This window comes from Sinocyclocheilus anshuiensis, unplaced genomic scaffold, assembly GCF_001515605.1.
Source record: "Sinocyclocheilus anshuiensis isolate Anshui unplaced genomic scaffold, SAMN03320099.WGS_v1.1 scaffold816, whole genome shotgun sequence".
In the NCBI taxonomy this organism is placed as follows: Eukaryota; Metazoa; Chordata; class Actinopteri; order Cypriniformes; family Cyprinidae; genus Sinocyclocheilus; species Sinocyclocheilus anshuiensis.
In genome coordinates, this window is record NW_015554154.1 from 280,884 (window position 1) to 308,862 (window position 27,979).

The 27,979-nt window shown below is 37.5% G+C and overlaps 2 protein-coding genes and 1 long non-coding RNA gene across 3 annotated transcripts in view; 1 reads left to right on the top strand and 2 right to left on the bottom strand.

The window, feature by feature from the left end:
- lin7c (lin-7 homolog C (C. elegans)) overlaps positions 1 to 8,548 on the top strand; it is an 11,991-nt gene extending 3,443 nt beyond the window's left edge. Inside the window, exons 3-5 of the mRNA XM_016463521.1 lie at positions 3,471 to 3,542; positions 5,718 to 5,927; positions 8,260 to 8,548. Coding sequence (XP_016319007.1) covers positions 3,471 to 3,542; positions 5,718 to 5,927; positions 8,260 to 8,427 — 450 coding nt within the window. The 3' untranslated portion in view covers positions 8,428 to 8,548. The remainder of the gene's footprint in view (positions 1 to 3,470; positions 3,543 to 5,717; positions 5,928 to 8,259) is intronic.
- Positions 8,549 to 12,440: 3,892 nt separating this feature from the next.
- On the bottom strand, positions 12,441 to 14,367 carry LOC107670732 (uncharacterized). The gene is made up of 2 exons (XR_001632113.1): positions 13,984 to 14,367; positions 12,441 to 12,802 (listed from the first exon to the last, which is right to left on the bottom strand). It is a non-coding gene; the product is annotated as an uncharacterized LOC107670732 (long non-coding RNA).
- A 1,443-nt stretch (positions 14,368 to 15,810) lies between these two features.
- Positions 15,811 to 27,979, bottom strand: part of LOC107670721 (myosin-binding protein C, cardiac-type-like) — a 29,854-nt gene continuing 17,685 nt past the window's right edge. Inside the window, 14 exon segments of the mRNA XM_016463433.1 lie at positions 15,811 to 15,926; positions 15,929 to 16,094; positions 17,908 to 18,047; positions 18,231 to 18,426; positions 18,999 to 19,087; positions 19,430 to 19,597; positions 20,177 to 20,311; positions 23,257 to 23,445; positions 23,904 to 24,008; positions 24,349 to 24,508; positions 25,185 to 25,250; positions 25,786 to 25,925; positions 26,072 to 26,101; positions 26,209 to 26,315. Of these exon segments, the coding sequence (XP_016318919.1) occupies positions 15,811 to 15,926; positions 15,929 to 16,094; positions 17,908 to 18,047; positions 18,231 to 18,426; positions 18,999 to 19,087; positions 19,430 to 19,597; positions 20,177 to 20,311; positions 23,257 to 23,445; positions 23,904 to 24,008; positions 24,349 to 24,508; positions 25,185 to 25,250; positions 25,786 to 25,925; positions 26,072 to 26,101; positions 26,209 to 26,315 (1,807 nt within the window).

Sequence of the window (27,979 nt, forward strand, 5' to 3'; positions counted from 1 at the left end):
TCAGGGCTCGCAAAATTGCTAGCCCGACGTCCCGGGGCTATTGTGTTTTCCAGTCGGGCTACCAAAATGTATCACTGCCCTGCCCGACGGGCTATCTTGAATAGTGATATAAAATCCCTTCCTTGATTCGCGTTGTTCACTCGCTTGTAGGGGTGAAACGGATCATAGTTTGTCATTTACATGTGTTTCTAAGTCTTACCAATTTAAACATTCAAGCGTTTTAAACCATTCATGCGCATGAAGAATTCAGTTCGGTGCTCGCGCGCACATAGAGCGTCATTTCAGGCAGAGCACAAACAGAATTGATTCCTCTTTCACTTGAACGGACACATACATGCAAAATTATCTCAAAATAACTATCTCGGCAAGTATTTTCATGTCTTAAATGAACGTAAACAGTGGAGAAAAAAATCGCACGTGCATTATTATATTGGATCCGTGCATTCGGTCTTAAAGGAGCAGCAGCCTATAAATACCCGCTGTTTAAGCGCCACCTGCTGTCAGAGAGTGACATTTGCGTCTCATTCAGCCCGTCTGCTGTTTTTGTTTCGCTCAGATTTTTTATGCATCACAAAGCTAAAGTCAGACCATTTTGTTTTTGTTTCAAATTTCAAAATTTTACAATCTAAATAACATGTATACAGCATTTTTGTTTGGATCGTGATTAAAATACACAGGCAAAACCTTAGTTTACTTGCATGGAGAAATTTATTTTATTTGTATAATTCGTTCAAAATGAACGAATCGTTCAAGAATGACCCAACACTACTGCCCTGCCCTACGGGCTATCTTGAACAGCGATATAAAAATCCCTTACTTGATTCGCGTTGTTCACTCGCTTGTAGGGGTGAAACGGATCATAGTTTATCATTTACACGTGTTTCTACCCCTACAATCCCTGCCGGTACGAGATTCTGAAGCAACTTATAATACATTAAACCTACTGAATACTCTGACTAGCTTGTAGTATCTTTGAAATAAAGAGCTTTTAGAATGTTAAACAGTGGAGAAAGAAATCGCACGTGCATCATTATATTGGATCTGTGCATTCGGTCTTAAATGGGCAGCAGCCTATAAATACCTGCTGTTTAAGCGCCACCTGCTGTCAGAGAGTGACATTTGCGTCTCATTCTTGCATGGAGAAATTTCCTCTATTTGTATTTATTTATTTGATTTGGGATTTGTTTTAAAATTTCAAGTTAGTATATTGTTTGACCTTTTCAGTTTCACAAAATAATGTGCAGCCTTTTGGTCTGAGAAATAACAAAAGGACACCTTTTTTAAATCTGTCTTAAATCTCATTTTGTTAAAGAAATTGTATTGTGAAATCAGTATCGTGAATCATATCACATAGTGAGTTGAGTGAATCATTACATCCCTATATGCTACTAGTTTTTGCTGTGGTATCGAAGTAGTAAATTGTTCTTTAAATAATAAGTGTTACTTAAATAATAAAGAACCATATTTTTTTTGCTCATCTGAAAAATGATCCGATCTGTGACTCAAAATGTTATATGATAATGTAATATAATCCGAACCGTGAAATTTGTGATCTGTTGCACCCCTACTTTCTTGACTTGTTATTTGAAGAAAAAATACAATATCTTTTATTCGGGCTAGTTAAATTCATTTTTGGGCTACCAAAATCTGAAGAATGCCTGCCCGAAGGGCTACCACGGATTTTGAAATTTTGCGAGCCCTGATACGTTATGATATTGTCTATAAATCTAAGCACTGATCTGAAATGATTTGGTCTGTCATAAACTGTATTTTCAGTTTTCAGCAACAATCTAAGAGAGAGATGTTTCTTTTTTTAAGTTACAACACAAAATAATATTGTCTTGTCACTGTTTATTTATTTGTAGCCATGTATTAATGTTGAAAACAGTTATTTTTGTGAAAACTGTTATTTTGTTTGTTTTGTTTTTGATAAATAAAAAGCTTAAAAGGATTGCATTTATTTGTGCATCTTTGCTAAAACAAGTATTAATTACAGTGTATATCAGTCAAATTTGGATAAAAAAATATTATTAAATTGCTGATTTACTGATAAAAATTATTTACTACTAATAAAAAACATTGTAAATTATATTAGTATTTTAGGTTGCTTTAAAAAAAAAACTGTACTGTTATTTTTTTCTCCTCACTGTTGAGTGTGAGACTTGTAAATGCATCATTAGTTTACTGAAACCTCCGGCCCTTCACTTATTTCTGTGCCTATGCAGCCTTATTACACCTGGCCTCTGGATGGACGAAACGGTCTAGATTTTGTGTGTTTTGTGACTCCAAGGCCACCCATGATTTCTCTGGAAATGCTTGTTTAGGCTGTTGCTTGACTTAAGTGCTGTACCTTTTGTGATGGATGCATAAAATAGTTGATTGGTAACTCAACAGCTTTGCATCTTAAAGATTTAGCTTTGCACTGAACCTCTGAATGCATGCTTGATTCTCAGATAAACACGCATGACTTGGAGTTGAATGCTGAGGCAGTGTGGTGGACATATAACAACGGCCCTAAATGGAAGATGAAACAGCGGTTTAGCATTTACCGAAGCATCAAGAGCAAGCCATGTAAAGAGATTGATTTGATATTGTATTCTCTTAATGGCATGGCATTCCACTCATCAATTACAGCTGGTTTAAGACACACTTGCTGTTTTTCTGGTGGCTATTCACTGAAGATCTGATCCAGATGAATTTAAACAGCTTTTTAAGGGTGAATTAAGATTCACAAGTAATTTAGTTGTGACTAAACTGAGATGGATCTGGGAAACTGCCTCAGGTTCTGCAAATCTGGTTTAAATTGTACATCTGTTTTTGTTTACCTGGCAGTTTAAAGGGTCATGAAACACCAAACTACTTTCTCTAAGATTTTAGCAGAGGTGTTTTTCTTGCACATCATAGAAGACAATGTTGGCACCTGTTAATTTTTATTATTGGAGAAAACTGGTTAATATTGAGCTTTTTTGCACTACTTTCATCTTTCGGGTTTAAAATCATCGTGTTGAGGTCATGGTTTGTGATGTGGCAAAGGACTATAATACTTTGATGGCGCGTCGGTGTCTCATAATTAATAAGCTTCACTTATTCACAACAGCATGTGTGACAGACACTTCAGACTGTGAGATTGCGTATATTAACTAAGAGAAACGTTCATGGATCGAAGGATAGTGTTGTTTTTTTGCTTTGTTAGAGTTTGGCACAAACGCGATTCATTCACTTAGTGAGTTCACTTCGATGCAGAGTGCAAATGCAAATGGCTGTGCATTTATTTGTGTTTTTAACTCAGTGGGAGCGAAGTGAAACTGAAACTGAAGTTGTCTGTGTTGTGCACTTTTGTAGCATTTTTCAAAACTGTGGTGAGAACTAACTAGTGCTGAAACAGGGGTTACATGACCCTTTAAGGCTGTAGAGGTTGTACTGTATTTGTGTGTTTGTGTAATTCATGCAGTGTTCTTTGTCATTTTCAGGTATATGAGCATGTGTATGAGACAGTGGACATAAATAGCAGCCCAGAGGTGAGGGCGAATGCAACAGCAAAGGTAAGTTCCTGTGTATCTGCTAATTGAATAGATTTTTTTTCTGTAACTAAACCCGTTCACACAAAGGAAGATAACTATAAAGATAACGATAAAGATATAGTTCTAAAAATCGTTCTCAATATTAAAGAATAGCAGAGTTCACACCACAACTATAACGATAAAGACACAGACAATCTATATCGCTGGAATCACTTCCAGAATGATTTTTTTTCCAGCTGATGAACGATAAAATCATTGACACCCAATCAGAATCCATCCTGCTATCTCGAGCTGGAGAATTTAAAGCGGCAGACGCGTGTGCGCTTAGAATAAACTGACGATATCGTCCACTGGTGTGGGCGCTAATATAGTTATCTTTATAGTTATCGTTCTTTGGAGAAAACTGGTTAATATTGAGCTTTTTTGCACTACTTTCATCTTTCGGGTTTAAAATCATCGTGTTGAGGTCATGGTTTGTGATGTGGCAAAGGACTATAATACTTTGATGGCGCGTCGGTGTCTCATAATTAATAAGCTTCACTTATTCACAACAGCATGTGTGACAGACACTTCAGACTGTGAGATTGCGTATATTAACTAAGAGAAACGTTCATGGATCGAAGGATAGTGTTGTTTTTTTGCTTTGTTAGAGTTTGGCACAAACGCGATTCATTCACTTAGTGAGTTCACTTCGATGCAGAGTGCAAATGCAAATGGCTGTGCATTTATTTGTGTTTTTAACTCAGTGGGAGCGAAGTGAAACTGAAACTGAAGTTGTCTGTGTTGTGCACTTTTGTAGCATTTTTCAAAACTGTGGTGAGAACTAACTAGTGCTGAAACAGGGGTTACATGACCCTTTAAGGCTGTAGAGGTTGTACTGTATTTGTGTGTTTGTGTAATTCATGCAGTGTTCTTTGTCATTTTCAGGTATATGAGCATGTGTATGAGACAGTGGACATAAATAGCAGCCCAGAGGTGAGGGCGAATGCAACAGCAAAGGTAAGTTCCTGTGTATCTGCTAATTGAATAGATTTTTTTTCTGTAACTAAACCCGTTCACACAAAGGAAGATAACTATAAAGATAACGATAAAGATATAGTTCTAAAAATCGTTCTCAATATTAAAGAATAGCAGAGTTCACACCACAACTATAACGATAAAGACACAGACAATCTATATCGCTGGAATCACTTCCAGAATGATTTTTTTTCCAGCTGATGAACGATAAAATCATTGACACCCAATCAGAATCCATCCTGCTATCTCGAGCTGGAGAATTTAAAGCGGCAGACGCGTGTGCGCTTAGAATAAACTGACGATATCGTCCACTGGTGTGGGCGCTAATATAGTTATCTTTATAGTTATCGTTCTTTGTGTGAACAGGGCTTAACAGTATTCTGCTAACTATTTTTAGCACGAGCATTGTCAGAAAGTTAATCTTATTATCTGATTGGCTTGGTTGTAATGCCTTCTTTAACCCCAGACTGATGGCCTAAAAATATATGAGCATCTTATTTGTGGCCATTCACACTTTTTTTTCATATATTTTAATATTTATATATAAATAAACAATTTTTTTTTTTCTTATTTGTGGCCATTCACACTTTTTTTTCATATATTTTAATATTTATATATAAATAAACAAAATTTTTTTTATTATATTTATTTATAAAATAGGTCTTTATATGAATACATATCATTTATATAATTTAATATAATTTATATAATATACCTTTATTTATTTATATATAACTTTATAAATAACTCAATAACTAATAAATAACTTTTTCATTCATATATTTTAAAATGTAATTTATTTCTGTGATTGCAAATCTGAATTTTCAGCAGCATTACTCATGATCCTCATTCTAATAGGATTTGGTGCTCAAGAAATATTTCTGTTGATAACAGTTGTACTGCCTATTTTGGGGGGAAACCATGATAGTTTTTTTCTGGATTTTTTGATTAATGGAAAGTTTAAAAGAACAGCATTTGTTTTAAATAGAATTTTTCATCTATAAATGTCTTTACTGATACCTTTGATCAATTTAATGTATCCTTGATAAAAAAAAAATAGTATTGAATTGATTAAACAAAAAAATGTATGTACATGCACACTTATTGCCTTTGCACAAGACTAATAAATTGTTTATGCCATAAGTGTTTGATTTATGACCATCTTCACTCTATTCCTAGGCTACAGTGGCTGCATTTGCAGCCAGTGAGGGTCATTCTCATCCACGTGTGGTAGAGCTCCCTAAAACAGAGGAAGGACTGGGGTTCAACATCATGGGTGGGAAGGAACAAAACTCACCCATCTACATCTCTCGCATCATTCCTGGAGGCATCGCCGATCGGCACGGCGTCCTGAAGAGAGGAGATCAGCTGCTGTCTGTTAATGGAGTGGTATGTACATTAGGCTTGCCGCGATAGATGGTGTTGACGGTGATACCGGTGTTAAGCCACAACACCGGTTACATCACTTGCCCACCGCGTCACCGACCCCCACCGTCGTTTTGATTTTTTATAGTAATAAAAATCATTTAGTTCAGTAAAAGAACAGACACTACAATTAAAAACTGAACGTGTATTTTGTTGTTGCATTCAAGCAATTGATGCCGAACTGCCGCTAATTCAAAAGTGAAAGTAAATTGCGCGTGGCGCTTTTAAGTTATTTAAAAGCGAAGGAAAGCGAGGAAAAGAGGGAAAATTCAAACGAACTAAAAACGAACAATTGCTTTACTCCGAATTGCCGCTATTTTAAAGTGAAAGTAAAATGGGCACACCACTTTTACAAGCTATTTAAAAGCGAGGAAAAGAGGGAATGCCCCGCCCCCGCGGTGATACCGGTATTACCGGTGTTGTCACACGTCGATTAACCGGTGGGAAAATTTCCTCACCGTCACAACCCTAATGTACATAGCTATAGCTTTGTAGACCAACATACTTCACATTAAAGGGATAGTTCACCCAAAAAGAAAGGTTCTGTCATTAATTACTCACCCTCATGTGGTTCCAAACCTGTAAGACCTTCGTTCATCTTCGGAACACAAATTAAGATATTTTGATGAAATCTGAGAGCTTTCTGACCCTGCATAGTACCACGACGCATACTTGTGATGCTGCTGGTGCAGGAGCCGGCATTCTGACATAGAACCTGGATGTGCCGCACATTGTTTATACGTAGAGGAATGCACATGAATGTGTCGTGGTACTCTCATGAACACGTTGAAGACTGACAGGGAAGAGAAGAAATTGTTGAATAAAGTCGTTATTTTTGTTTTCTTTGTGCAAAAAAAAAGTATTCTCGTAGCTTCATAAAATTACGGTTAAACCACTGATGTCACATGGACTATTTTAATTATGTCCTTATTAGGGTTGGGTTTTGACACAGATTTGACGATTCCATTCGATTGTGATTCACAAGCTTGCGATTCGATTTCCGGTTCGATTCAATATCGAATTGAACTACATAACTATACTGAAGGTTAAAATTAACTAGTATGTATACAAACGCTTAAATTACACTCAGTTAAAATATATATAAATATAGTTGCATAATTATATTTCTACTCCAATTCGTTTTTTTTTAATAAACTTTTAAATGGTGGCTGTCATAAAAATGGATTTATTCAAACATATATTAAACATTGAAGCACAGTAAAAATTGATGAAAATGTTATATGGTGCATATATTTAGCAAAATTCTCCTTTCTAGAGTTCATTTTTTCGAGCTTACTAACAAGTTTATGGTCACCAAATATGTTTTTTCTGAGGTAAACTTGACGTTACGTGACATACTGTTTACAAGCTGTTATATTGCCATTTTTTCACGGTTGAAGATGTGGATTTCGGTAAGTTGTACTCTTTCTTTTAACATACCTTTGAATGCTTTTTTCTGTTTATTTGGTGTTGAAGCTGGTATTAAAGCGGATGATCAGTTCACGTGCGCTTTGTGCTGCCACTTCTATTAAACTGAGGCACTACAACGATCTGTCACTCCACATTAAACAACGCCAAAACGGCATTTATTGTTTGAATACTTTAATAAAATGTAAAGAATTTGAAATCTGAGACTTAGTTTCATATCAAAATTAAAAAAGCACAAAGGTTATTGCAATTTATTGGATGGGAGGTGCGACGGTGTTCGGTCCATTAACTGAAAACAGGCTAGACACATTGATTCTTGTGATTTAAGAATCGATATCGTTTTGTAGAAATCAATATTTTTTTACCCAACCCTAGTCCTTGCTACCTTTCTGGGCCTTGAATGTGTCACAGAATTGTCTGTGCAGGGTCAGAAAGCTCTCGATTTCATCAAAAATATCTTAATTTGTGTTCTGAAGATGAACAAAGGTCTTACAGGTTTGGGACGACATGAGGGTGAGTAATTAATGACAGAATTTTCATTCTTGGGTGAACTATCCCTTTAACAGGCACAGATAATTGATAATATTTCATAATACATTTTATGATAATTTTTATTTAAATGGATAATTTAAGTCTATTTAATAATAGATTCATAGAATAATTTGTAATGTGAGAAGAATGTTTACAGACTTATAAAATTGAAATCTAATTGATGCATATACATGCTGAATGAAGTCAAGCTGTCACATTATCTAGGACCGATCGCAAAAACCGGACTTGTGATTTCAGTTGGTAAAAAAAGAAGTATTGTTTTTTTCAGCTGTAATTGAACTCTTAAAAGTGCATGTAAACTTTTTCTGTCTTTCAGAGTGTAGAAGGAGAGCACCATGAGAAAGCTGTGGAGCTGTTGAAGGCTGCTCAGGGTACAGTGAAGCTGGTGGTACGGTACACCCCTAAGGTTCTCGAAGAGATGGAGTCGCGCTTTGAGAAGTTGAGGTCTGCCAAACGCCGGCAACAGAACAACTACCCCCAGTAGGGCGTCTCGCCTGAGCCCTCCACCCCTCCCATCTCTCCTTCCCTCTCTCTCACTTTCTCTGTCATTGTCTTTAATTCTTCTGCCATCTGTCTTCCTCGTTCACACTCGCTCACCCCCTTTCTCCAGCCAGGGATTAGCCACATGTTTGGCACTCCTTTTTGTGAAAATTTTCTAAATCCTCACCTCCTCAACAATTTTTTAACAGTCTTTTCACACACTTCTTTCTCATAGCATGAACACTACTACATTGGCTCTGGATGTTGTCATGTAGACATCACACACACATGCACTATTGGTGCATTACTAAGAATGTACTGTCATTTGGGATGTTGATTAGTTAGATATGCAAGGGGACCATTACAATGTTCAACTCCTGAGGTCATCTGAATGAAAATGTCAAAAAAGCCCCCACTACATCCCATCGTAGGCTGTGTTTTATGGTCCAAGCACAAAATGAGAGAACACTACCACCATGTTAAAATGCAAAATGACTGTAAGATTCATCGTGTATCATTGAATGAAAGGTTTATGATGTTTGTTTGTTTTTGTTTTTTTTACTGTTTGCCCACAGAAAAAGGAAAAGTTCACCAGAAATGTTAAAATCTCATTTTGAGTCTCCAGAGAGATAAATGGCAGAGTGCTGACACAAGCATCCCATCAGTCCTGCTGTTTCAAACACAAAATGTCAGCTGTAAATATACTCTTATACAAAAAATGTCCATCCGATATCGCTAACTGATTGACTCTTCACATCATGTTTACAGTACAAACTGACACCATTTTTTCTTTCATGAATGTGTGCACAGAGAAAAATGCTGTAAAAATCTCATCAGCTCTATTGAGTTCAATATCAACCTGTATCAACAAGAATATTAAACTATTTGGGTTTGTTTAGTCTTTTAGAGCCACAAAACATGTTACATATGCTCCCGATTACTCTATTTAAACAGTCTGCATTTGATTGAATATGTGAATGGAGTGTTTATGAATTGTTCAACCAAACAGCAGTTCAGAGGAGATGCTTGTGGCACTGTTTGAGTGTTAGATAAATAGAAATTTGATGAAAATAAAACATTTTTGTAGCATATGCCCCTTAAAGCACACAGAAACACAATGAAGCAGTCACTAGCTCTTATTCAGGCTTGTGTTCCATTTTTTGTTTGTAGAATTTAAGATTTTAATTTAAATCCTCACAGCAGAAACCCTAAATTTAAAAGTGTAGGGGGAATTTTGTTTTATGGCTTCTGTTTTATCTTCTGTTGTTTCAAAACGCTTTCTGAATGTTAATGTGGCACTTGCCTTTCAGTCAGCTGTGGGTCCATATGTTACACCCAGTTCACGCTGATCATTACAAAGATCTGCATCATGTTTCAGAATCAGTTCACTTAAATGGTTATATTAGCATATCATGAGGTAGCAACTGAGCATAATGCTAGCAAAACAGCAATGAATGCATAAACGAATGTTAAAGAACACCGACCTTGTTCACTATTCATTATATGAGACCTGTCTAAATTAAGTTCAAGTGAAATTTTTTATTAATTGGTGCTGTCGTTTTCATTTTCTTTCATTTATTTTGTCCTATTTTTTTCCAGATTCCTTTTTTGATCAATCATTTCTCAGTAATTAATTTATACATATCAATGTCTACAGGGAAAGAGATGCAGATCTAGAGCTGAGATTTGATCAGGTCTTCTCCCGATTCTTTAGTGGCTAAAAATGCAGTCCCGTTGAGATTCATCTCTACTTGTTCATGTTACAGCCAAATTTTAAGGATTTAATTGACATGGTTTTTTTTTTAATCCTGTTTTGTCAAGATTCATGTTATAAAAGTAGTTTCACACTGCACTTTCTCTTTGTACTAATTTTCACATGTTATAAAATGCAACACGCTTGATGTATTTTTAACCTCAAATGCAGGTATTTTCAGTGTCTGACAAGCTTGGAAAAAAAACGTCTATTTTTCTCAGTCTCTCATAAAATATGTAACGTGTCTAATTATAGAGGCCCATGACTCACCCCAAGCTGTGAGATAACGTAGGTGTTTTGGGGGTGAGAGATAAAAGAGAGGTCTGATGTCTTGCATGAAGGAATAATTTGTGTTATTGATGAGAAAAAGAAAAAAAAGAAGAAGAATCAAGAGATCTCTTTTCTTTCTGTGGTGTATACGGTGCTCAGGTTGGTTCTTTAAACAATATCATAAATTTTAAAGCATCATGTATCATGAGCAATAATGAGACATGATCCGTTTCCTGTCATCATCATCATCTCAAACAGGTTACTCACTCCCCATTCATACTTGGATTTGTCCATGGGGGGCTGATTAACTATTTTTATAACCGTTTTCTTTTGATATTTTACCCCTTTTTGATAAAGTGATTTTTCTCTTGAGATTTTTTTCCAGGAATGCTTTGTATTGATTTATCCAGACCATATTCTCCCTGTGATTCAGGTAACGAGACCAAACTTGCATCCATTCTGGGAGCTCTTTCAGTGTCTGGTCAGCTAGTTTGGTCTGTTTTTAATAAACTCTTGTTTTTTTTTGTATTATTTGACATTTCTGGCCTGCTGTATTGTGTTACATTAATGTGGATGTATAAAGACTGATCAAAGTGATTTGTTTTGAGGATACAGAGTTTAAATATACTGTGGGTTTAAAATCTTTTGTGTGTGTTTCCTTTTTTCATTTACTGGAGAAAGCTAGACAATACGTTTTAGGGGGAGGAGGAGTAATAATTTCATTCATAGGCAGTTGCATCGCCAAACTAGCACGCATTTACCTAAACACTAGAGGGCGCTGCAGGACAACAGTTACAATTGGTTGCTGGTCTCGGTCACTTTTTGCATTATTTCAATACGTAAAATTATCAAAACTGTAAATAATTGCAATTGAATCCTTTAAAAAAAATGATACAATCTTAAACAAAAACCCTCAGTAACTGGAAACGGGTTAAAATGTCGACATTCACATACACCAGTCTTGTGTCGTAATGTAATGGCACACGGTCACACACAGACCAATAAATACACTCTCGAGGGATTTGTCAGCCCAATTTAGTTTCTTGTCAACGTTGTCATCGACTGTGTTCCGTCTGTCTCGGGTTGCATCTTTAAGACGGAGGCCGCATGTCACGGACACTGAAAGCCTTACTGGTTAATAACATAAAAACAATCCCTCTTCGAGAGTTTGAACTGTGTTAATGAAGAAATATCGGCCTGCTGACCGTATTAATGAATGGATCTGTCATTCAAATGCACCCTTTGCATTTCCTCAGACTGTTTTCCAGTCAGTGGCTCCAGTGAAAAATATTTATTAAGACTGGATTAGCATTTAAAATTCTGGATTAAAAACTGTTAAATGTTTTATTTCCACATTCAAACACATATGGTTTATCAAATTTTGGACAATACGTTTATGTGAGAACAATTAAATAAATAGGACAAAGACACTGCTGCTAAATTTTAACTTGGAGCAGGCCATGCACGGTTATTTTGACACCTCGGCCATGATGGCATGTCTAGGCCTCATTTCAAACAGTTCACCCTCTCAAACCTGCCACTGGAGAAAATTCCAGAACAAAGCCATGCAGGCCAGCCATGCTTTCTGCTCTCACCGATAATACCACTGAGTTGACGCTTCCAGATGGGCTTTGTTACATTAATACCAGCAGCCTGTTGATGCTGGGACATACTTTGGACCGCGTGAGTGCCTAAAGAATGCATGTGATAGCCGTGCCATCGCAGAGAGTGCGTCATCGTGATGTATGGAAACTTAGAGGAGACACCTGTCTGTCTGCCACTCTCAGTGTGACTGTGGTTTCTCAGGTGGTTAATTGCGTTTGCATGAGTGACGCATTTTGACGTGTCGTAGTTCTAAGAAATCTCTCAAAATTAGGAGAGAAATGCAACCAAAGAATGGAAATATTATTTGTGTGTTGGGATAAACCAACTCCCTAAAATGTGGGTGCAAAAGAGTTATATATTACTTACTTTAAATGAAAACCAGACAATAAGCATCAACAAAACTCTTAGCTTTATTTAGCATGTTTTGCATAACATCACATGTGGAAGGAAAATGCTGAGTCACTAGGCCCTACAGCATAGAACTTAAATACAACATGAAATGAAACAAAATGAACACAAGCAATAAAGAAAAGCAAATCACACCTAAGCACAGACCGTGGGATGTGAGTGAGAAATGGGGAGCACAAGCAAATGAAGAAAACTGCTGAAAGATTTCTTTGCTCTGTCATTTGATCACGGACATGTCATGGGATCAGTTTCAGGACAGAAGACAGAAAGAGGACAAGTGTCACAGTTTCTCCAAACCCATTACGACTCTCTTATTTCTTGATGTCTTCTTTTGTGACTTGAGCTGTGATGAAGTGAAAGAACCATTATTAGATTGCATCCTGCATTTACAAAGGGGGAAAAAGGCTACTACTGTAGAATTATCTAAAGTTACCTTCAGTGATGTTCAAAATAATTCATTATACATCTGAGTGACCTACAACAAACCTGCATGCATTTCAAAGCTACACCTTTGAAACGGATAAACCCATTTTGTTAATTCTGGTCATGCAACTTTGAGTTATGAATATCACATTTTATGTTCATTTGAAATTATTTATTCTTTAAAAACGTTTAGATAGAAGTGGATAATCCCAAATATCCTATGTTATAGCCTATCATACATGAATTAGTGCACCTGCTGAAATAGTTTAGATATACACTACCGTTCAAAAGTTTGGGGTCAGTAAGTTTTTTTCTCTCTGTAAGAAATGAATATTTTAAGAATTATTATTCAACAAGGATGCATTACACTGATCAAAAGTGATAGTAAAGATCTTTAAAGAATCAAAAAAATGTTACCACAAAAATATTAAGCAGGACAAGTGTTTTTAACATTGATAATAATAAAAAAGGTTTATTGAGAACCAAATCAGCATAAAAGAATGATTTCTTAAAGATCACGTGCTGCTAAATTCAGCTTTGCCATCACATGAATAAATTACATTTGAAAATCTATTAAAATAGAAATCAATTATTTTAAATTATAATAAAATTTCACAACTGTTTTGTTTTTACTGTATAAAAGATGTCTTTCAAATTATGAAAAATCTTACTGACCCCAAATTATTTGAATAGTAGAGTGCTTTAAACTTATGTGCAAAACTGGTGGCTCAGAGACCAAGGGTGCATTTCATTTTTTGTTAACTCTCCATCCTTGTGTCCTTTTCTCACATCTTTTCCAGGAGTCTAAGCTCACAAGACACAAGGGAAAGATGCAAGAAGGAATTAAAGTATTAACTAAACTAAAAGTAACAGACTGAAAATTGCAAACTTCTTCATAGGATGTGAACCTGTGCATCCTTGCTCCTCTGAAAGCTTCCCCTCTCCTCACAGTGCTTTTAGAGAATTGATTTGTCCTTCATGATGGCAGAGTTCGATCGATTTCGGTATTGAGAAGCACCCAGACATGCTGGACTTGAGACAGAGGAGTGCTTTGTTAGAGAAAGTACAGGCAGTGTGGGTGTGATGACAACACATGCTTACCTTGGACACATTTCACACAGAGCAAACCTGAGCTTACTGTTTAGCTGAATGTTGAGGGAAACAGGAAGTAAGGAGGAAGTATTAAAGTGTGACACAGCAGAAATCATGGATCACTGGATAGAGATCCATTTTGGAACTTCAGACACACTTCTAGGTCAAATCCAACAGTTATTAACCAAAATGAAATTTTCGATTTATGCCAAGACATGTTATCCATGTTTCTTTGTTTTGTTTGAAGTAAAAGTGTAATTCTAGACTTTTTTCTACTCATTTCAGAGTTATAAAATAAAACGTTAATACAGACAGAAGCATGGATGGATTTTGATCTATATGTCTCAGCATATATCTTTCATTTTATCATAACATAAGATTGTTCTCTTACGTTCAGTGGTCATTCAGGTAAGTTTCATTCATATAGGACTCCACTGATTATGGTCCCTCATGCAACATTTAAAGGCATGGTTGACCCAAATATAAAACTTCTGTCAAGTTTATTTCTTCTGTTGAACACAAGAAATTATTTTTAAAATTATGGCTAATCAAACAGTTGCTGGTCCCCATTGGCTTTCATAGTATAGAAAAAAAGGCTATAGAAGTAAATGGAGACCAGCAACTGTTTGCTTACCAACATTCTTTAAAATCTCTTTTGTGTTCAACAGAAGAAAGAAACTGCTGGTTTGGAACAACCTGAAGGTGAGTAAATTATGACAATGTTCATTTTGGGGTTAACCATCCCTTTAAGCAGCACAACTGTTTTCAACATAATGATAATAACAAGAAATGTATCTTGAGCACCAAATCAACATCTTAGAATGATTTATGGAGGATCATGTGATACTGAAGACTGGAGTAATAGCTCCTGAAAATTAAGCTTTGCCATAAAAAAATCAGTGGTTCAACCTTATTTTATGAAGCTACGAGAATACTTTTTGTGTGCAATGAACAAAAGTGTTCTGTGTTTCCTAGCTTCATAAAATACGGATGAACCACTGATGTCACATGGACTATTTTAATGATGCCCTACGTTTCTGGGCCCTGAACATGGTAGTTCCGTTGCTTTCTATGGAGGGTCAGAAAGCTTTTGAATTTCATCAAAAATATCTTAATTTGTGTTTGTGTCTTACGGGTTTGGAACGACATTTTTATTTTTATGTGAACTATCCCTTTAACTGTGATCTTTTTTATCTTACAATTTAGACTTTTATTTTCTAGAATTGCTGAACAAGCATAAATGACTGATGTTTTGGTGTTTCATATATTTGGAGAACACAAATTAAGATATTTTTGATGAAATCCATGAGCTTTCTGACTCTGCATAGACAGCAATGTAACTGACACATTCAAGGCCCAGAAAGGTAGTAAGGACATGATTCAATTTTATGTTCAAGGCCCAAAAACGTAGTAAGGGCATCTTTATTTGTGACATCAGTGGTTCAACCTTATTTTATGAAGCTACGAGAATACTTTTTGTGTGCAATGAACAAAAGTGTTCTGTGTTTCCTAGCTTCATAAAATACGGATGAACCACTGATGTCACATGGACTATTTTAATGATGCCCTACGTTTCTGGGCCCTGAACATGGTAGTTCCGTTGCTTTCTATGGAGGGTCAGAAAGCTTTTGAATTTCATCAAAAATATCTTAATTTGTGTTTGTGTCTTACGGGTTTGGAACGACATTTTTATTTTTATGTGAACTATCCCTTTAACTGTGATCTTTTTTATCTTACAATTTAGACTTTTATTTTCTAGAATTGCTGAACAAGCATAAATGACTGATGTTTTGGTGTTTCATATATTTGGACCTACAGTACAGTGTGTGACCTTTGCTAATTGAGGTCACATGTGCTCACCTTTGGGATGCCTCTTACGGAGCAGCTGAGTGTAGCATTGTATCCAGCAATAACTGAGCGACTCACGAGAGGATGTGTGAACTTGGGGGCAAACAGTCACCTGTTTTCTGGATGTAGGCGCTGTCTTTGGAGAGGCAAGGCTCTGGACTCAGACCCACCATATTCATGGCATACACACGAAACACGTACTCATTCCCCATGATCAGGTCTGAGACCACACAGTTAGTGCGCCGATACTGCTCGTACACGTTGTACCATTCCTGCAAAGAAGAGAAAAACCACACACACCTAGTCATATATTGTGTACCACACTGTCAGACACATTTTAGTTTGATTAAAAGCCGTATCTGTTCTCCTCTGAAACTGACAAAACCATAGCTGTTGTCTGAAAAATATTAAAATATCCATAAAATAATATATTTTATATATACATACTACAGTTCAAATATTTTGGCTCAGTAATCTTTTTTTTTTAGAAAGACATTAATATTTTTGGTCAGCAGGATGCATTAAATTGATCACTATTTAAAGTAAAAACATTTAATATGAAATTAAATGAAGGATCATGTGACACTGAAAACTGGAGCACTAGCTACTGAAAATTTATTGTTGCCATCACAGAAATAAATTACATTTTAATATATACAGTATTAAAATAGTAAAGAGTAATTTTTTAAATTGTAATCATGTTTGACATTATGACTGTTTGACTGTATTTTTGATTAAATAACTGTTTTGTTAAGCATAAGTGACTAAAATAAAAAATAAAAAAATCTTACCAACATCAAACATTGAATGGTAGTGTATTTAAAAAAGTATGATTTTGTGGATGTTTTTTAAGTCACACTCATTATTTATTGTATTTATTGTGGGGTGTGGATTGCATTGAACAAGTTTCATGTTTCTTTGCGCTGGCTGTAAATATAATATAGCCCATGTGTTAGTTAATTCAGAAATACATAGGCATACAAAATGTCTAAACATGAAGAACAATCATTTTAGCTGAAAGGCAAAATTGCATGAGATTTTTAAGCATAAACCTGCCTCACTAAATTCGTTATAATATTTATTTGTTTCCTTCGTTTTTCCAGTGTAACTATAAAAATGGGTATAAAACAGCAAACAGTATGTGGGAACTGTGTCACTACTTATCCTTGCTAATCTAAAACATTGTAGTGTGGTTCTCAGATTTCTGTCTATACCACTGTAAAATCATTGTCCATTGTTATAGACAATGCGGAAAACGCTGCAGGATTGCTTAGCGCATATATTAAGCCAAAGTGTCATCACTACAGTATGTTCGTGGGAGCAGTAGATGTTGAAGCAGGTAAATGGCCTGCCCATGAATGTGCCCCAAAGCCTGCAGCCTAAAGTGCTTTTATATTTAGCAGCAGAGCATCTCCGATTTCTGATTGAGATTGTCCTGTGAAACCTGATAATCCGGTGTCTTCCTGCCTGCTGCTCTGGACACAGGGAGAGGAATAGACTAGCTCTAGTAACAATGTGAGGTGAAACCCAAACCGGGTGCTTTTTATTTAGCCGCTAACCTTAGTGGCTCAAGAGTACAAAGGGGTAAAGAGAGCACTATAATGACAGCACTTAAATCAGGGCAAGGCCGTGGGCTAAGATTACAGCATGCTTGCACCGAAGGGAGCACAGCTGCTCTAGTTTGGTGTGCGGCAAGGGTCATTTTGGAGCTTTGGGTACTGGATGTTCCGGATGCTGTTCCCCTGGCCCACAATTCAGTGCCACTGGCCAACTGTATGTCACAAGAGAGGCTATAAACTCATAGTCTCTCTGCACTGCTGTGCCACTGATAAATAGTGTACATACATTACTCAATTACAGTGATCACAAGCTTAGCTGCTTTAGATAGACAATGGCAGGCACGGGGAGGCTTACGAACCCACTAACTCTTTCTCTCAATTCGAGTTTGATTACTAACAGTACTTGACATATGTACTCTAAAAGTACATATGTACAGTATGACTCTGTTAAAGAAACAGGAAATGAACAAAATAAAATACAATTCTCCATTTTAGCAAAAACACAAATTTGTAAGTTTGGGTTTACCATGGTTTTCTTATCAGCCTTCTGGATGGTGTAGCCTGTGATGTCGCAGTTGCCATTATCCTTGGGTGGTTTCCACTCCAGGGCAACGTTGAAGCCCCAAACATCTATCACCTTTAAATTTTGGGGTGGGCCTGGCAGGTCTGACAGTAGAAAAGAACAAAATGTGTTTTGATGTGTGTTTTGACACACTTGTATTGTAAATAAGATCACATATTCTGGTACTCCAAACTGTGAATGTTATTCTTGTGTAATTGTGTAAAATGTAGTCGACAATACAGGTTCAATTTACAGTGTATGCTGTCAAACAGGTCCTAGTAACTCACCAACAATCTGTATATTCACACTGGCCCTGTCCTCCACATTCTCAATTTGCACTTGAACTTCATACTTCCCAGAATCCTTTCTCTCAGATCTCCTGATGAAGAGGATGGTATCAGTGTCACTGTTTCGTATGCTGACCTGCTTAGGGTCCAGAGGCTCGTCGTTCTTTGTCCAGGTCACTTGAGGTCGTGGTTTACCCTAAAAGTTAGGTGGGTGAAGAACGAGTCAAGACTATATTACTAACAGGAAACAAAGAAAAAGTACTTTTATGAGTGGACAGACGGACAGACAGACAGAGATAGATAGATAGATAGATAGATAGATAGATAGATAGATAGATTAATAGATAGATATATGTTTTTGGGCACTACAGGAGTGTTACAGATGCCAGTCAGACTTGTGTCATTGACTACCATCTGTATGCAGCCTCTCTCATTGAATTTCAGCCATAGAGCTCAGAGTATTTATAGAGTGAAAGGACGTAGATCTATGTTTCACAAACTGGGTTCTGTAAACAAACAAGTGGAGAAGTTACACTCTAGCCAAACACTGAAGCTCTAGCTGTTGGAGGTCAAAGTCTGCATCAAAGGAGGACAGCCAATGGTTTCATATTGCGACAAATAATACTGCTGGATACAGCAATACAGAACTTTGCCGGATCTTTTCATGCAAATCTAAATTGTTTGAATGGATTAGTCACATGTTCCGCAGCATAATTTTGTTAGGGATGTGCACGTTTCAAACCCAATCTTAAGGATGACTTTTCTCACCTGGAAGGGGATTACCAGGTTAATCATTTCTCCTACTTTCTTGATGAGTGTCTGGCGGAGGTTACGGGGGAGCCAGATTTTGGGTCGCTCTGCAATAACAGAATGCAAGTGATTCATTCGCGTCTAATTTTCTATCTCATTTCCTTCCCAACAGTGAATTGTAATGCGATGCAATAGATGGATCTTCACTTAAAAATAAAGCTCATTTGCCTGAACATTAGCATTTATAAGCTTAGCTTCATTCTATTATCAGGTAGACTCATTGTAGCAAGAGGCATTAACATATGGTGTCTCTAAACACAATCTAGAAGACAAAAAGCTGATATATTTGAACCTCTAGCAGTCCACATTGTGCAAAACCCCATCACTCTAAAATGTTGACCTTAAATAGGCTATCAAAACATTTTAAGATCATTCTCTGTGTAACTCACGCATGATTTCACGGATGGTGACTGCTTGCTGCAATGTGGCAGGAAGGCTTGGGCCTGCCATGTTATAAGCCCTCACGCGGAACTGCATCTTCTCTCCAGTTGGCAGGTCATGGACGATCACAGTGGTTCTTTCTGTGAGACCCGAAAATGCAGGAATCCATTCATCAGCTACAGAGATGAAATAAAGGTTTCAAACACAGAGCATTGAGAATTTATTCTGAATAGTACTCTGATGCAGTTAAAAAAAATGATATGTTTTACACCTGAATTTATGAAGCTATACTACCGCTCAAAAAGGTTGGGGTCAATGCAACTTTTTTTAAGGAAACTTATACTTTTATTCAACAAGGATGCTTTAAATTGATCAAAATAATTACATTGTGAACTTTATTTTCATCAAAGAATTATGAAAAAAATGTTTCTTGAGCACCAAATCAGCATACAGAATGATTTCTGAAGGATCATTTCTTCAGTGACACTGAAGACCGTAGTAATGGCTGCTGAAAATTCAGCTTTGCCATCCCAGGAATGTTTTTTTTTTAATATAGAAAACAGTTATTTTTAATTGTATCAGTATTTCACCATATTTCAGATTTTTGATAAATGCAGCCTTGGTGAAAATTAGAGACAAAATATATTTAAAAATCTACTGACACCAAACTTTTTTAAAACTAGTGTATTCTCATTATAAACACATTTAAAGAAATTCTGTCAAACATATAAATCTTTAAACCATCCCATACTTACAGCCTTCTTTGCAGTACTCAACCCCATAGCCTTCAAGTTCAGCTGAGCCTATCCTCTCTGGAGCCCTCCATTTCAGAGAGATGGTGGTATCGCTGATGTCATCCACACACAGGCCAGTGGGCTCGCTGGTCGGAGCTGTGGACAGGAAGTTGATACAAATGAGTATGTGTTTCAGTCAAAAGAAACTATGTTCTTGTATAAAGGTTTGGCCAAGTACCATTTCCTTTGTACTGGCAGCTGGAGTAAATCAATCATGTACCATCTGACACTCTTATTTGTCTTTCCATTATCACTTTAGCCAATAAATTGGTTAGGATTTTTGCACCTAGCTCTGAAATGATGATGTACTAAGGATTAGCTTTGTCAACTGACAGCGAGGAAAACCCTTGTGTGTATGATGTATTTTGAGTGCAACATTAGCTGTATTACACTTATATACTGTTACTAAGCCATCAAAGACAGAGATAGTACTGGAGACTTTTAATACATAGCTGGATTTACTTGGTCTTGTCACCGTGGTCTCCAGTAAAGTTCCACTAAAGTATGTGAGAAGAGCATAGTGTTGTCACTAAACTAAGCAGCCATGGAAACTATGGAAGCAACCTCAATTGTGTGACGTTCATCTCCACTTACCTTTGAGACTACCTTCACAGATAGCCTTCCATTACTGACAAGAATAACCAACATTGCTTGAATGAGTCTGAGTTTAACTTAGGGTAGTGGTGATATGGGCCTCCTGAAGATATACGTGCTGTCTGCTGTGATTTGTAATCAAGCTCCAGTCTAAAATGTTTGTGCCATATTTAAGCGCCAATGACATGCTCAGGTCAAGCTGTGTATTTATGAAGACTGTGAACTTGCAGCAAATCCAAGAACATCTATTCATATCTAGTCAATAGTTATCTAGAGTGGAAAAATGATTCAATTCATTGACATGCAAACAACCACTCTAAATATGAGGCCAATAGAAATAAACTTTGGTATGCTTATTCAGGCCTTAAGGTGCATTCACATTTACCATCCTTCTGCAAATTTTCATGGTAAAATCTAGGCCTAGTCAACAGGAATTTGCAATTGGGAATGAGAGTGAAAGATTTGAAATGATTCAATTAATTGACATGCAAACAACCACTCTAAATATGAGGCCAATAGAAATAAACTTTGGTATGCTTATTCAGGCCTTAAGATGCATTCACATTTACCATCCTTCTGCAAATTTTCATGGTAAAATCTAGGCCTAGTCAACAGGAATTTGCAATTGGGAATGAGAGTGAAAGATTTGCCCATGTGGATTTTGCATCAGGTTCAAGATGCAACTTGATACAACCAGAAGAACACCACAAGTGACTTCATTATGAAATGTGCTTTATACATTGCTACTCTACTGACAATTAACATTTTTTGCCCGAACATTTCACTAATGTAACCATATCTTTGAATGCAACCGTTCACACAATCTGCTTGTTAAGTCATGACGTAAGTAATACTGTTTCCGGGCCCAAGCCTCTACTTGTTTCAATTGAGACTACTATCTCAACGCATATCATTACACAAGTTTACAATACAATGCCCATGTGGACAGGCATTATACAACTGGTTTAGGTTTTAATGCTACTCTATGCCGTATTCTTGAAATAAGTTAATGACAATGATGCATCAAGACAGCCGTAAAAAGATATATAAAGATGTCACAGAGACTGGAATAATCCCTGGAGATTAATAATCTCCACAAAAGATAGTTAGAAATAGATGCCTACTGCCAACAGGTTTAGGCTCTGGTTCCAGCTCTGGTGGGGGGGCAGTTTCCTCTGGAGGTGCTTCTGCAGATGGTGCCCCTTCCTCTCCCGGTGGTGCTGCTTCTGCTGGAGAAGCTCCATCTTCAGGAGGAGCAGGAGTTGCCTCCTCAGCTGAAGGTGCAGGAGCTTCAGCACTGGCCTCTTGTGCAGGTTCTTGTGGAGGTGGTGCTTCTGGCTCTGGCTCTTTGGTTTCTGCTGGGACATCGGGCACTGGCTCGGCCGGTGGTGATTCAGCCGGCGGTGCCTCAGCTGGCTTCTTCTCAGCAGTCTTGGGGAGCATCGGTTTGGTCATTCTGTCTCTGGATCACTTCAGTCTGGTGAGTTTTACAAGTAGAGCCCCCTGAAAAGTGTCTGTCCGTTCTGTAACACCTGCTGTGGTCTTCTCTGGGCACAGTAATGGTGACAGGCAAGAAACAAAGGAAGTGCACTGTCCTGCCCCCTCCTCTCTTTTGACAATGCAGTAGATACAGCTTTGCAAAGTGCTAACATGCCATTATTTATAGAGAAGGATGCCATGGATAGTTTCCTAATCAGCTGTCTTGTAACGGACAACAGTCTACACAGATAGCAATGCTTTTAATGCAGCTCACTATAAGATTATGTTAAAGATGAGCAAAAAATGAATGCATCATTAACATGTCTATTGTTTTAACTGAAAAGGACCTTTTCAGACCACTTTAAAATAACACAACCTATTAATTGCACCACTTATATGAAAAGATGTGGCTAAATAGCTCTATGTCTCTGGAGAGAAACAGTAGCCCTTATGGGATAGTTCATCCAAAAGTGAAAATTCTGCCATCATTTACTCACCCTCATGACGTTCATGACATTGACTTACATTCTTCTGTAGAACATTAAAGAAGATATTTTGTAGAATGTTGGTAACCTAACTGTTTCAGTTCCCATTGATTCGCATTGTATGGCCAAAAAATAAAATGGAATGCAATGGGAACTGAAACTGGATACCACAGAAGAACGACGTGAGGGGTGATTAAAGAATTATGTTATTTTTGTTTTGTTTAGTTTAGTTTTGTTAAAGTATCCCTTTACTTGACAAGCAGATCTTGGATCTTTCCAAAAATAGCAATATTGAATCACAATATATCATAATGAAAGCAGTGGATGGAATCCATAAAACTGGCATTCAGCATATGCCATCCTCCTGATTAGCCACTACATATTAAAATTAAATATCTGCAACAGAGGCTTAAAGAAATGCAGGGGAAACAAACAAGTTCCTAATATGTAAGCAAAGTTATAAATCAAAGCAATGGAACTCACCAACTGGCACAAATGGTTGGGAGGCAGCACTGGGTCGTGACATGCCGATGGTGTTTACTGCGTAAACACGCATTTCGTAGGCTACACCCTCAATCATTCTCTTGGCTTCATATGTGGTCTCTTTATAAGGATCAAAATTGAGTCTCATCCATCTATAGCTCTTTCTCTTCTTCCTTTCAAGAACGTAACCTAAAAGACATTAAGAACACATTGTTATAATCATGCATTTCCTCTTCAGTGCACATTTAAAAGGGGATTTTCAGCAATATTATAGGTCATTTTTCATTAGGTTGTTTTTTCATAATATGTAGGCTACTTCACTTAACTTCAAGTCTGATGAAGTTTGTGTTAAGTTAGTGGTTGAGTAAAATGTATTTATCGTTTTTGGGAACATGTGATGTCAACAAGATTTACTTAATAGAATATGAACCACTTATAGTAAAGCTATATATAGCTCTGTAGTAATACTGTGTACTATTATTATTACACTGAACAAAATTATAAACGCAACACTTTTGTTTTTGCCCCCATTTTTCATGAGCTGAACTCAAAGATCTAAGACTTTTTCTATGTACACAAAAGGCCTATTTCTCTCAAATATTGTTCACAAATCTGTCTAAATTATAATTTTGTTCAGTGTAAGTCACCTATGACTGGCTGGCCACCATCAAAGAGTGGGGAGTCCCATTGAACAATGCATGAATCTTCACCGACACTAAGGATTCTGGGAGCTTCAGGTGGGTCTGGCACATCTGTAAAACATCAAAAGCTTAGTCACGCCATTCCTTCTGTACAGCTAATATGCAGCTACATTAAAGGCATTTTGCTCTCAAATGGCAGCTCTCTTCTATACACTTGAATACTGCAAACCTCCTGAAGGCAATAAATAATAATAATAAACAGACAGAAAAAGATGTGGACAGTTTCGTTTGATGCATTATATTTTAGTGCAGTTCTGAAGTGAAGAGTACAGTTCTGAAGTGTACAAAAGAGTGCTGCAACATAGCCCATAATGAAATCAGGGCCTAACTTCAGCCTCCCAGAAAACAGCTGTGAAACGTACCCATCGTAATGTGGTTTAAAGAAGCTTACCAACAACTTTGACATTAATGTCAGCTGTATCCTCTCCAGCAGGATTGCGTACAATGACAGAGTACACGCCCTCATCCTGACGCTCCGCCCCCTCAATTGTAAAGATACAATGGCCTTTGGTACTCTCCACATGGACACGCCCATCTGAGTCTGTCAGCACCTGAACAACCAATCAAAACCACTTGTTAAAAATGTTAAAAATCAATCTGGATCGATCACAGGCCTTCAAATTCAACTCTGAATTCAGGCAATCAGGAATAGATCACAGAGGAAGATCTAATATAAAACTTGCCAAAATACCAAAACACCCATAGATACCACAAATATCTGAATTATCAGATAATATACGTTACCTGTTAAATACCCCCTATGAATGGATGGTGCTTACCTTTTATTTTCAAACTTTATACTTTACGAACTTTCACTCACCTTGTAGACACAGTATTCTACAGAGTTGTGTGTGGTGTGTGTGAAAAAACTTGCTTCATAACTGTCAAGATCTCAAAAGTATGATGATTTGTGTGTCAAAGTGATGCTTGTGTTAATGTTATAGCAGCTTGTTTCCTTTTTACCCAGAAAAAGACAAACCACAGTTAAAGTGGAGAAGAAAAAAGATGCTTTATCAAATTTTAACAATTTCAATCACTAAACTATATTAAAAAAAAGAAATACTTATATATATATATATATATGGAGTGTGCCCCTGGATAAATTGATCAAGACTGCAACATCATGCAACATAGGTCAATAACATCACAGCCAAAGCAAGAAGCAAACAAGACACATGATTATGTGCAGTGTACAAGCAGTCGGGGATTGTTAAGGCCCAAACTCACTTCACCGTTCTTCACTGTCCATGTATGCCTTGGTTCAGGTCGTGACTCTCCCTCTTTAAAGCTACCCTACATGAGCAGAGCAGAAGCTGTGAAGCCATGGCAACCATGTCAGAGGTTAAGTGTGAGAAACTGAACTGTCAACTTTCCATCTCAGCACAAAACTCCCAGTCCCAGTGAGCCTCGACAAGACTTTCTGGTTATGGCTGGGAGATGTTACAGTACCTACCTTTCAAGGCTTCTGAAGCCCAGATGATGGATCTCCTGTTACATTTGTAGGACAACATGGCAAATCGTAAAGAATTACAGTACACATATAAAGCATACCACAAACTGCAGGTGAATTCAAAAACATAATTTGTCCTCAAAAAAAATGTTTCTAACTAAATAACATTCTAAAGGAAAAGTTTAGTGTAGGTTTGGGTATTCTGCCATTTTTGACAGGGCTGCATTTTTCAAGCAGATCTTACAGATCATTACTGCCAATGGTTTCTACAATCTACTTAGGCTTACAATGCTTTTGGGAAACACAGCTCAGACCTATTCGCTCAGACAGGTATTGTTAGAAATCGATACCAGACTAAATTTAATGAATCGCTCCTACCTTTTCTCCTTTTGTCCAAACCACAGTGGGGGCAGGATCTCCAGTAATTGGTACATCTAGTCGCAGTTTGTTTCCAGCCACAACCAAGATTGTGGACTCAGCGGTGCGGCCCATGCAGTCCAGATGAATCTTGGGAGGATCTTTAAAAAAAAATGTTGACACATTTCTAAAAATGAAGTGTTCCAAAAAAGGGTTACTTTCTTTCATTTCAATATTTATGGTTTAATGTAGTTACCAGAAACACATCATGATTATAAATTATATTAATGCTGTTTTTATTTTTTACCTTGGCGAGGAACAAAGTCAATCTTGACCTCTGTAAAGATAAAACACAATAATTTAAAAAACAATGGCACAAATTTTTATTCATTTATTTTTTTAAAGAGCAGTTTAAACTCTTCAGTAATAATTAAAAGGATTTACCTAAAAAGTTGAGCTTGGCAGAGAGATTGAAGGCATAGCCCTCAGGAACAAAGGTGTAGTCACCCTCATCCTCTGGCTTTACCTCATCAATGGTCAGTTTATGAATCCTAAATATAAATAAAAAAGTAACTTCACAATATAAACAACTTAGCAGTGTTGCACGGTTGTAACAAATAGCGAAGTGATGTTGTAACATCCATATTTTCTGTATTTTTTAATTTATTAAGAAGGGACCTGGCGTTAGCACTCGACAAACTCTACTTTTCTGACGAAAGTTTGTTTATCATTTCGGTTTTGTTCAACTTTTTTGATTCAGAACCAGTGAATGATTCTTTGAATAGGTTCTTTTCAAAGAATGAATCAAAAGTGTTCACGATTTAGACTGAAACTGAATGTGTTCTTCAGTCAAAATGCTGATAGTACGTTTACCATGCCACCATGTAAGGACTTTGTTACTGAATTTTCCAGTGCATTAACAAGCTCCAATGCGCCTATGAGGAGGTCAAAGTCAGCCCGCACTCTTGCCTCAATGGCTGAGGCTGATTCTATTGGGGTGGGTTGGGCACCTGAAATTGAACAGCCGGTAGCAGCATTGGTGGTATCACCAGATGAAGCGCTTAGAGACAATGTACCCTGCCCAAGTGCACAATGTGGTCGTACTAACACATTACTGAAAAAAGCATATGAGTCTGTAGCCTACATAACCCGAGCAGAGAATACTATTTGCCAACTACTGCTTGCCTGTAACACCACATTGGAGTCAGCGAATGTTTACCCCTCTGTACCTCAGTTCTTACAGACTGCCCTGTTGACTATAGGTCATGTGACGCATGGGGACACTGTCGGCGACCCTTCTAACAGCACAACGCCAGGTATGGCTTGCTCAGGCAAGGTTGCCTGAAGATTGTAAGAAGACATTGAGGGAACTATCAATTGTACCGGGGCATCTCTTTGGCCCCAACATTTCTGAACTATTAGAAAAGAGAATGAAGTTATCAGAGGCCACACGACAGTTAACTCAGGCCCCACGGGCTCCTTCTTTTAGGATGCCATTGACACCGGCTCACCCACGCTACTCAAGCTCAGAGCAGCGGTTGCGTCACCACAGCGGTCCACAACTTCAAATGCCACAGTGACATAGAGTGGCTGAAGAGACTCAGTCGCGCTGCCCTTTTCCCCGCCACCATCAAGGAGGGCCACGTCAGCGTATAATTACCATTATAACTAGCTATCTCACAAATGTTTGCTCACTCAGTGTTTTTTTAATTTTACGACACCAAGATTGTTCTGGAGCACATACAGAATCTGGGCCTTACTTTGAATGACACAAAATGTCATTTGGTTCCAGAGCACACCATAACCTTCATAGGAATAACGCTCAGTTCTGTCACAATGTCTGCTACACTGTCTCACACTCGGACAGACAGTATTTTTCAGTTACTGACTCGTTTCCGCCTGGGAGCAAGGATAACTTATGGTGTCCTTCTACAACTAATGGGGATGTTGGCTGCTGCCACAGCTGTGATTCCCTTAGGGTTGCTACACCTCAGGCCCCTTCAGAGGTGGAGCAACAGCCTAGGGCTAAACTCAACGAGACATCATCACATGATTGTTGTCTCTCCTGCTTGTGTCCGAGCACTGAAACCCTGGAAACGGGAAACATTTCTGAGGGCTGGAATGCCACTAGGGGTGGTGCCTTCTCATCGAGAAGTGATCACAACCGATGCTTCGCTAACAGGATGGGGGGCAACATGGAACCAGAGGGGGATTG